Source organism: Lupinus angustifolius, chromosome LG08, assembly GCF_001865875.1.
Source record: "Lupinus angustifolius cultivar Tanjil chromosome LG08, LupAngTanjil_v1.0, whole genome shotgun sequence".
In the NCBI taxonomy this organism is placed as follows: Eukaryota; Viridiplantae; Streptophyta; class Magnoliopsida; order Fabales; family Fabaceae; genus Lupinus; species Lupinus angustifolius.
Window position 1 is genome coordinate 6,417,109 of NC_032016.1, and position 11,073 is coordinate 6,428,181.

General features: G+C 36.5%; 2 protein-coding genes across 3 annotated transcripts; one reads left to right on the forward strand and one right to left on the reverse strand.

The window, feature by feature from the left end:
* LOC109354368 (probable ethylene response sensor 1) lies at positions 1–4,432 on the forward strand. Of its 2 annotated transcripts, none has more exons than XM_019596830.1 (6): positions 1–129; positions 482–1,413; positions 2,536–2,904; positions 3,017–3,283; positions 3,466–3,593; positions 3,909–4,265. In XM_019596830.1, the coding sequence occupies exons 2-6, from the start codon at positions 505–507 to the stop codon at positions 4,144–4,146; spliced, it is 1,911 nt and encodes a 636-aa protein (XP_019452375.1). In that variant the 5' UTR covers positions 1–129; positions 482–504; the 3' UTR covers positions 4,147–4,265. The 2 variants fall into 2 exon arrangements, with proteins under 2 accessions (XP_019452375.1, XP_019452374.1); XM_019596829.1 differs by lacking the exon at positions 1–129 and adding an exon at positions 160–204 and having other exon boundaries at positions 463–1,413; positions 3,909–4,432.
* LOC109354369 (60S ribosomal protein L19-3) lies at positions 5,615–7,364 on the reverse strand. The gene is made up of 5 exons (XM_019596831.1): positions 7,202–7,364; positions 6,707–6,829; positions 6,119–6,432; positions 5,906–5,970; positions 5,615–5,826 (listed from the first exon to the last, which is right to left on the reverse strand). Exons 1-5 carry the CDS (start codon positions 7,311–7,313, stop codon positions 5,802–5,804), a joined length of 639 nt encoding a protein of 212 aa, XP_019452376.1. The 5' UTR covers positions 7,314–7,364; the 3' UTR covers positions 5,615–5,801.

Here is an 11,073-nt window from a genome sequence, read left to right on the forward strand (position 1 = left end):
CTCTCTCTATCTCTCTCTCTCTCTAGTACTTCTTGTTTGCGAAACATGAATAAAAATGGACGGCTCTGATCACCCGAACTCAACTACCCGTTTTATGTGCCTCTCGATTTCTTCTTCTTCATTTTCTTGGTAATCACTACTCTCACTATTCCATTCCGTACTATCTTTTTTAGCTTCAGATCCATTCGTCAAATAATGCTTATGGTAACCAATTATGTTATTCAATATTATTTTTGCTTTTTTTGTTTCCATCATCATCATACATAGATTAAATCATTTAATATTATCTCATTTTTATTTTATTTCCTATTTCATTTCATAGTTTGTATTATAATGATATCTGGTTTTGTCTATAACCTTATATTTATGTTATTCATTCAATTTCGATATAATAGTTACCACCGATCACTTATTGCTTTTAATTATTTTTTAAATTGTACATAGAATCCATATATATGTAAGTTTTTGGTGTTGTTGACAGATCCATTTCATAGAGTAGTTGATATGATGGAGTTGTGTGATTGCATCGAGTCGCAGTGGCCCACAGATGATCTTATTATGAAATATCAGTACATATCAGATGTTCTCATTGCACTTGCATACTTTTCAATTCCAGTGGAGTTGATCTATTTTGTTCAGAAATCGGCTTTCTTCCCGTACCGATGGGTTCTTATACAGTTTGGGGCTTTTATTGTTCTGTGTGGCGCCACTCACTTCATAAACCTGTGGACATTCACCCCACACTCCAAATCTGTTGCTGTGGTTATGACAATTTCCAAGGTATCGTGCGCTATTGTGTCGTGCGCCACGGCGCTGATGCTTGTCCACATTATTCCTGATCTGTTGAGTGTCAAAACTCGTGAGTTGTTGCTTAAGAACAGGGCTGAAGAGCTTGATAAGGAGATGGGGCTTATTCTTAGTCAAGAAGAAACAGGAAGGCATGTTAGGATGTTGACTCATGAAATTAGGAGCACGCTTGATAGGCATACTATTCTTGACACTACCCTTGTTGAGCTCGGTAGGACTTTACGGTTGGAGGAATGTGCATTGTGGATGCCATCAAGAAGTAGTGCCAATCTCCAACTTTCACATGCTTTAAGCTATGTTGTACAGGTCGGGATTACTGTGCCAACAAATCTTCCTATTGTCAATGAAGTTTTCAGTAGTCCTCATGCAATGCCAATACCACATACATGCCCACTGGCAAAGATAAAGCCTCTTGTGGGGAGATATGTGTCGCCTCAAGTTGTTGCTGTTCGGGTGCCTCTTTTACATCTCTCGAATTTCCAAATTAATGATTGGCCTGAGCTTTCCGCAAAAAGCTTTGCAATCATGGTTCTAATCCTCCCTACTGACAGTGCTAGGAAATGGAGAGACCATGAGTTGGAACTTGTTGATGTTGTTGCAGATCAGGTCCATTTCAGATTTCATTTCTCTCGCTGGCTATTTTCATATTGTTTTTAATTGTATGTTAATTGTTCCTTATTCTCATAATTCCTTACTCCTTGCCTCTATGTTGCTCAAAGCAAACAACAGTTTTTTATTCTTTGGAACTTAGACTTTCTCTTCTGACCATGATAGTGAACTTGTTTTGAACTGTAGCGTAGAGTCAAAAGAATCAGGAAAGGCAACCATTGGCCTTGCCTCCAACTATAACATCGCCAGGGGCTTCATCAGTTATTTTCAATTTGATGTCTCATATTTTAGACGTGAAATGAAAAACCCATTTTGAGAGTTGAAAAGGTGTAAAGAATGATAACAATTGATAGTAACTGTCGAGAGAAGAGGTTTAGTTACTTTTTTTGCACTTTAGTCTTGCATAAATTTTCTCTTTTCACGACTTTATTTGAATGAAAACTGATTTTGCTGATTTTGGATCATTATTTTGATAGGATAAGGATTGGTTTTATTGATGTTATCCTTAGCAAGTATAACTTTGGAGATTTAGGATTAAGAATAGGAGATAATCAGCAATATTTTTTAAAATTGGTTAGATCTGGAAAACTGTTCGGATTTCGGAAACTTGAAAACTAAGAGTTCTAGGAAATCTAGAGGGTTTGCCTGGAGACCAAGGAGATTTGGCTATATTTAGAATTAGTGTCCTAGGTGGTGTGGTGAGACAAAGAGAGTACAAGTGATGGAGGGACTATAAGATGCTTTGGGCTGGATGCGGGATATGTTTTTAACTCTATGATCTTTCTCGTAGTGAAGATGTTTTATTTCTTTTGGATGGAGGAAGGCATGTAACTTGCCGAACCACCTCAAAATCTTGTGCTGTTGTGTACATGTTACTTTTTGCTCAGTTGAATGCTTTATGGGAATGTTCAATCTCTAACGTGACTATATTATATTGTTAACATGGTATTGCAATGTCATCACATTTTACCACTTCTCTGTCACTTTCAAGCACTGCTTGTATAGGAATTTATTTTCTTTATATTTATCTCCAGTGTAGAGACATGGTCGTAAACTTGTAATATTGAAGGTCTATTTCCTTTCATCTACATGCTAGACTCATTTCCAGTTTCCAAACAGGTAGCAGTTGCCCTTTCACATGCTGCTATTTTGGAGGAGTCTAAGCGTGCCCGTGATCAACTCATGCAGCAGAATATTGCTTTAGATTTAGCTAGACGGGAGGCAGAGATGGCAATTCATGCTCGCAATGATTTCCTTGCTGTCATGAATCATGAAATGAGGACACCAATGCATGCAATTATTGCAATGTCATCACTTCTGTTGGAGACTGAACTTACTCCAGAGCAGAGGATTATGATTGAGACAGTATTGAAGAGTAGTAATGTTTTAGCAACACTTATCAATGATGTCCTTGATCTTTCTAAACTGGAAGATGGTAGCCTTGAATTAGAAATGGAAAAATTCAACCTTCATATGGTTTTGAGAGAGGTAATTGCTATTAATCTTCTCCTTTGTTTTGAAATAGCAGTGGCATTATTCTTTATCTTATAGAGAACTTTATACATGTCTTCATATTTTGTATCTTAATTTTTAAATGTAGGTGATTAATCTGATAAAGCCTATAGCATCCATAAAGAAATTGCCTATGACTTTAATTCTGGGCCCTGATCTGCCTATCTTTGCAATTGGTGATGCAAAACGGCTTATGCAGACTCTTTTAAATGTTGTGGGTAATGCTGTTAAATTCACTAAGGGGGGCTATATTTCTATAAGAGCATCTGTTGCAAAACCGGAATCATTACAGGATTGGCGACCTCCTGAGTTTTATCCAAAATCAAGTGATGGCCATTTCTACATACGAGTACAGGTCCGAATATTTTTTGCATATAAGTTGTGGAACAGTTCCATGTGTTTTACAACCAGATTCAAGTGTGACAGGATGCTTTTGATATCTAATTTAAGTTTTGTGAGACATGCAGGCCTACTTGAATATGCCCAGATCCGTCTGGTTGAAGCTAGTCTGATTATTACTTCTACCTTTTTGTGCAGGTTAAGGATTCTGGATGTGGCATTCCACCACAAGATATTCCACATATCTTTACCAAATTTGCTGAGTCTCGCAGCGGAGTGGCTCGACCTAACAGTGATGCAGGTCTTGGGCTTGCCATTTGTAAGAGGTAAAAGCAAGATCCCACTCTTCTAAAACTACTGAGTATGCAAAGATCTTCTCATGGTCGAAAATACTATTGATGTTCATTCTATTCCAAAAGGATGCTATGCGATTGTTCCTATCAAGACCTTCTGAAGTTACGCACTCTGGGGAGTGAAGTCCAAAGTTGATAACCATTGACAAACTAAAAATTTATCGGAACCCACTTTAATTTTTTCACATGGTTGTCACTTGCATTTTACTCTCTGTAGTGTAGGGTGCACCTAAATCCTTTATATAGTAGTTTTCAATAGTTTATTGACTCCTCTCCAAATTGAATCAGATTTGTAAATCTCATGGGAGGTCACATATGGATTGAGAGTGAGGGCCTTGATAAAGGGAGCACAACTACATTCATTGTCAAACTTGGCATTTGTCGCAATCCAGAATTGTCAGGGCATCGAGTTCCTAACAGAGGCCAAGCATACAGCGGAAGTGGAGACCTCATTGGATATAAGCCCCTTGTCGGAGATAATGACGAGCTTGGTTTTTCTAATCGCCGCTATCAAAGAAGCCTGTAAGATCTAAACACCAAAATAGTATCATGGAATTAGATCAGTGACTCTGTTTCACATTGTGAGGCCAAAAATGGTTCCTCCATTCAATGTACTGAGATAGAAATTTACTATCATTTTCCATATTGTATAATTTGCAGTTTGCAACAGCTAGAGTAGAAATACTGTTTGGGCATTTCTAAAAAAAAGGTCCTATATGAACTCCCTGTCATATTAATTATTATAACATACACTATACAGATGAATAATTAGACCATCCTATGACTTCAATCAAGTTGTTAGTGTTGGACGCTCGTCTTTTGGTTTTATGAAGATGCCACTTTCACATCCATAGCACTTGCTATCAGTATGAATTATTTGAACTTTTTGGTCACTTACTAGTTTTAAGAAATATGTCAGTTAGCATGTGGATGGATCAACAAATCTTCGTACAAAACAGTATAATATCTGTAATTTAAAGATTCGTACACAGTACCAACATCACCATTTATTTTATTCTTACATATATTTAAGAGATAAGAGTCAATGATGAAACGGTGAATATTGATATTTTGGTATTGATCCCAGTAGGAGTTTATTATGCTTTTCATATACCAGAAACATGCAACGCCCACCAAACAAACACAACACATCAATAATTGAGACAAACTTTAGTCTCTGCCATAACTTTCTGTCTCACTACTCACCCCACTGCTAATATTTTAAATGAAATTTTAGATTTCACTGAAATCATTGTTATCTTAATGCTAATTGCAATTTGGAGGATAGTCACATAACCATGACACATCAGAGCAAATTTATACTTTGCAATAACCATGACATGAGTAGCATCCACACATTATTATCTCGATATTTATACTTTCCAATAAACTAACAAATTTTCTCAAAAACACTATCAATAAACATAAACCTTTGCCCATACATTAATCACACAAATTCTCCAAATGTACAATCCCTAAATTTGTCATGCTCACCAACATGCCTTGAACCTCAGACGCAGATGCTGTAAGTGACATTATCAGAGGCATCTCACACTATCTCCAAGAATTGAATTGTAATGACAAACTCGGGTCACAACAATCCTAAGACCACATACTCAGGAATTAGTAGGGGCTGCATGCATATGAACACCCAGCTATGAAGGGTATCACTCAAGCAATTCATAAATTACTACGGCATAACAACATTTTTTCATGAGTTTAGTTTAGCTAGCTCTAAAGTCTCTCATTTATTTCCCTCCCAAACTTAACTCGTAAAAGAATCGTCAAGCACAAAGAAGTTATAACATAATTTTTATGGGGAGGCATTGCAACATGGGATTCGATAATCTTCCATGATTTATTCAAGACTGAATAAGATATCAAAAATTCCGCCTCTTCACCAAACCATAAGTCAGGCTGAATATTTTGTATTTGCATGTGGTAGGGGGTAATAAGGAAGGATACTTGTGAGAATTGAGAAAACATAATATAACTGAAACACAACATAAGTATTTCAAAAATATCAAAAGCAAAAAATAAATTGTGCAAGAAATATTACAACTTGTACTTCCAAAGTGCGACTAAAAAACTAGCATAATCTAACCAACAAAAAGTCATCTCAAAACTACAATAAGATAGTAAATTAGATGTCACCCCATTAAAGATTCATCATCCTTCCACTCACTTCTTAGATTTCTTTGGTGCTCTGCACAGAAGACGTACATTTAGACCACAACTTATTCATGAAAAGAGTCATAATTAAGCAACCAAACCATAATACTCACTGTGCAGGCTGAGTTGCTGTTGCAGCTGGAGCGATTGGTGCAGCTACTGGTTTCTCTCCAGGACCCTAAACATTTGAGAGAGAAAGTAGAAAGGGTCAGGTTCTTCATCTCAATTTGAGTGACAAATTCTCATGGTCCCATAAATATCAAAGTGCAGTTATTTCCAAATTCATTATATACATAGATAGATTTTCAAATGATTAAATAACTCACTTGGGCCAATCTCTCTTCTCTACGAGCATGTTTCCTTTCTCGGCTTGCTTTATTCTTCACACGTTTGGCCTCAAACTGGTCAGACAAGGTCTTCTCTCTTGCCTTCTCAGCCTTGGATTTGTGAATGCTCTCCATCAGAACTCTCTTGTTCTTGAACACATTACCCTTAACCTTCATGTACATGTCATGGTACATGTGCTTGTCAATCTTCTTTGATTCCCTGTACTTGCGAAGCAAGCGTCTGAGGACACGCAGCCTCCTCATCCAAAGGATTTTGGTTGGAAGCCTTGCCTCTCTTGTACCCTTTCGCTTACCTAGTATAATTCAGGCACACTTTGTAATTACCGATTAATGTCTTTCAGCCAGGTCAAAGGCCAATTCATGCCATGCGCAGCCAGCAATATTTCATATACATTATTAGCCTTTATAATAACTTTCTCAATTGATATGCAACACAGTAGAAGCGTAAAGATTCAACTATTTTTAAATGATGAACATAGAACAAGTCTAGGACATAAGAACTAGCTTATACACAAACTCTAATGGCTACTACTCCATTTGTAAAGAATATAGTTTAAATAAATATACCATAACCGGAGTGACGTCCTTTCCTCTTGGCCTCCTTAATTCTACGAGCACGTGAGCGGGAGTGAATTTTAGTTGGCTTCCTGATGATGAATCCATCCTTAACCAACTTCCTTATGTTTTGGCCTGCAAATGTAAATCTACTAAGCTATGCGCTGATTTTGCAAACATATAAATTGAACACAGTACTACATAAAAAGACTCACCATGTACCATCAATAACAATAAAACACAGTTCAATAACACAGCCAGATATGTATATAGATTCAAAATTTCATCAAATTCAAAGTAATATTACGCTGAGAAGTATACAATCAGTGTAAAGGAAACAATCATAGGTCATTACAATTAAACGACAACTATATATAAATTATTAATCAAACTATGTTGTAAGCTTAAAAACAAGTATCAGATCTTGATCCAATGGAAAAAACATAAAAACAAAAACATAAATCTCAAAAGATGAAAAGAAAAAAGGAGAATAGAAAAGGTGCGTACGAGAATTAGCCATGGAGATTTCATTGCCTTCGTTAGGATCAAGCCAGACCTTGCCCCTTCCACACTTGAGCACACTAGCGGCAAGCCGCTTCTGAAGCTTCAACGACACCATTGTTCTCTTCTCTCTCTTCTCTCTCTCTCAAGATACAGATGGTGGAAGGGGCATTATATATTATCCACCCTCTGTCACTAACCTAGGGTTTACATTTTTTTTAATCTCTTTTTTGCGTGCGGTCCAAGTACTTGGGCTTTCTTCATATTGGGTTGTATATTATTGTGGGCTTTCGTGGAAACACGAAAATTTATTAATCTAAGAGAGTAATATTTCAATTAAAAAGGATAATTAAAGCGTTTTGTTCTCCCCAGTGAGAACAGTGCAGGGATAACGCAATTAAATCAGGAGAAAAAAACATATGAATTGATATTATATGACTTTTATATATTGTCATTGTATAATTTATCAATCATATTTAATTATGTATAAATTTTTATACTGATAATTGAATGAACTAATAATTGAATGAACTAGAGGTTAGTCATTTCTTGAGGTTTTAATACTCTCCCTACACATCTACATCATTGTTTTATAAATACTTATAAATTTAATTGAATGTTGAATAGTCAAATAGTGTGATTGAAGCAGAAGGAGTAATAGAAATAACCAGTGTAGGGTTTTCAGGTCCGATGGGCTTGAAGCCCATAAACTTCGATTATTAGTTTAATCATAACCACACCAGCACTAAATAGATTAAGCTAGTTTTTATTTGTATTATATATTTTTTAACACCATCCAATTCTTTTTTAAATTTTTATTATAAATACCTTTTATCCTAAAAATATGCTTCCTACAACTCTCTTATTAAAAATATCTTTTGAAATAATATTTCTGAAAGTTGAAGTGAACTCTAGAGATATATATTTGTTTGTCATTTCTAAATCAATTTTAGAAGTATAGTTTCGGAAAATTATTTCAATAGCATAGCTTTCATTAATATATTTATAAGAGTTCTTCCAAAATAACTTTCAAAGTATGTTTTGAAAAAATAACTTCTGAATTCTAAAATTATGAACACTATTTTTAAATGATTCCCAAATAATACGCTTTTGGATATGGAGGACTGTGGAAATTTCCTTCCACTCCCATTCCCTCCATCCTTAATTGTTAACAGGGAAGATCCGATCTCAAGTTTTCTAGGCTATGGGAGAAACAAGATTAAAAACTTTTAATTTACCAAAAGCTTCTATTAGTTAGAAATTTAGACTCCATAATTTAAATAAAATTAGGATTTTATATAAATTGAGAGGATGCAAGATACTTTTCTTATTCAATTATTTGTTGACTTGAGGTTAAGACTTAAGACTAATAGTTATAAACATTAATTTTGTACTAGACTAGATAGGATTGTGCATGGGATAAAGATAGTACATTTGCAATCATAAACCAAACATAAATATAAAAATATAATCAAACCTTAAAAATATAATCAAACCGAACTACGAAATTGAAACGAACCATATTTTACAGTTTGGTTTGGTTCGGTTTCATCAAATAAAGATAGTACACTTGCACTACTCCAAAAGGAAGAGGCACATTTTCTTAAAAATGTGTTTTATAGTTTATATTTATCATATTTTAATAAATAATATAAAAATATTATTGTTTATTTTCAAAAAGTTTCTTTGTATTTATATGACAATATTTGATTGACTCAGAACAAAACATGAATTTTTTTTTAGAACAGATGATTTCTATCCCACCAAAGGAAGTGTATAGGATTAGAATGATATGGAAAAAACAACTTTTTTAAAAGCAAAATACTATACTTGGTATTTATTTTAATATCCAAAGATACATTCACAAAATCTAATTTTTATTATTTCGGGAACATGTTGGGAACAAGCGAACAATCAAATAGTAAAGAGTATAGAGACAAGAGAATAACACAAGAGATTTGGTAACGAGGTTCGGCCAATTGTGCCTACGTCCCCGGGAGTGTTGAGCGGCTACCACTATATATTATTAGAGAATAAGGATTAGTGTTTTACTATTCTTCTCCTTGTTACATTAGGTTTACATAACATCAATATATATAGCCCTCTACCCCAACCCATTTACATCAGCCCAAGCCCATAACTTGTATTGCTGTTATCTAGAGATATGAGTCATTGCACAACAATCTCCACCTTGGCGAATATCATCAATCTCCATCTTCCGCCATTGGGTTGGGGGCGCTCCATAGTCCATCATCAGTGAATGTTCAACAAGCTCAGGCAATGCCTGAACTTGTCCACAGTAACCGGTTTGGTTAACATATCAGCTGCATTTTCTGAAGTGTGAACCTTCTGCAATAGTATCTGCCCACAAGCTACCAACTCTCTGATCTTATGAAATCTCACATCAATATGTTTGGTCCTAGCATGATACACCTGATTCTTTGCCAAGAAGATAGCACTCTGACTGTCACAATGCAGCGAAACTCCACCTTGCTCAATGCCTAACTCATTTACTAGCCCCATAAGCCACAAGGCTTCCTTAGAAGCTTCACCAGCTGCCATGTACTCTGCTTCAGTTGTGGACATAGCAACAACAGACTGAACTGATGATCTCCACATAATTGGTCCACCTGCAAGGGTGAAGACAAACCCCGTTGTGGACCTTCTATCATCCAAGTCTCCTGCATAGTCCGAATCAACATAACCAATAACTGAAGGCTTACTCTGTTGGCTGCCAAACATGATACCGAGACCTGTAGTCCCCTTCAAATATCTGAAAATCCATTTGACTGCTTCCCAATGTTGCTTCCCTGGTTTCGACATGTACTTGCATACTTGACTAACTGCTTGTGCCAAGTCCGGTCTAGTACAAACCATAGCATACATCAAGCAACCCACTGCACTGGCATATGGAACCTTTGACATGTATTTCTTCTCTTCATCTGTCTTTGGACACTGATCTAGGGAAAGCTTGAAGTGATTTGCCAATGGAGTGCTCACTACTTTAGCATTGCTCATATCAAATCTCTCTAAGATCTTTTCAACATAGCTTTGCTGGGAGAGCCATAGTTTTCTAGCTCCCCTATCCCTGTGAATCTCCATCCCAAGAATCTTCCTAGCAGCCCCTAAATCTTTCATGTCAAACTCCTTACCTAGCATGACTTTCAGCTCATTGATATCACTCAAATGATTAGCAGCAATCAACATATCATCAACATAAAGTAACAGAAAAATAAACGAACCATCGTCAAGGCTTCTCACATAAACACAGCAATCATACTCACAACGCTTATAACCAAGCTTCAACATATAAGTGTCAAACCGCTTGTACCACTGTCTGGGAGACTGCTTCAACCCATATAGAGACTTCTTCAACTTGCAAACCAAGTGACTCTGTCCAGCTGCACTGAACCCCTCTGGTTGTGTCATGTAAATTTTCTCCTCTAATTCACCATGGAGAAAGGCAGTCTTCACATCCATCTGTTCTAAGTGCATATCCCAGCTGGCTACCAAGGCAAGCACTGCCCTGATAGAAGTGTGTCTCACCACTGGGGAGAAAATCTCATTGTAGTCGATCCCCTTCTGCTGTGAATACCCTTTTGCTACAAGACGAGCCTTGAATTTTTCCCCTTCTTTTTCTGATACTGCTGGCTTCCTCTTGTACACCCACTTGCACCCAACTGCACGCTTGTCTGGGGGCAATGGAACAAGCTCCCAAGTTTGGTTCTTCTGTAGAGACTCCATTTCCTCCATCATGGCACTCATCCATTGTTCTTTCTCCTGGCAGTTTATAGCCCCTTGAAAGCTACATGGATCTCCTGAAATGATATGGAGAGCAACTGAAGCCATATCCTCAAAGCCATATCTCTCTAGAGGTT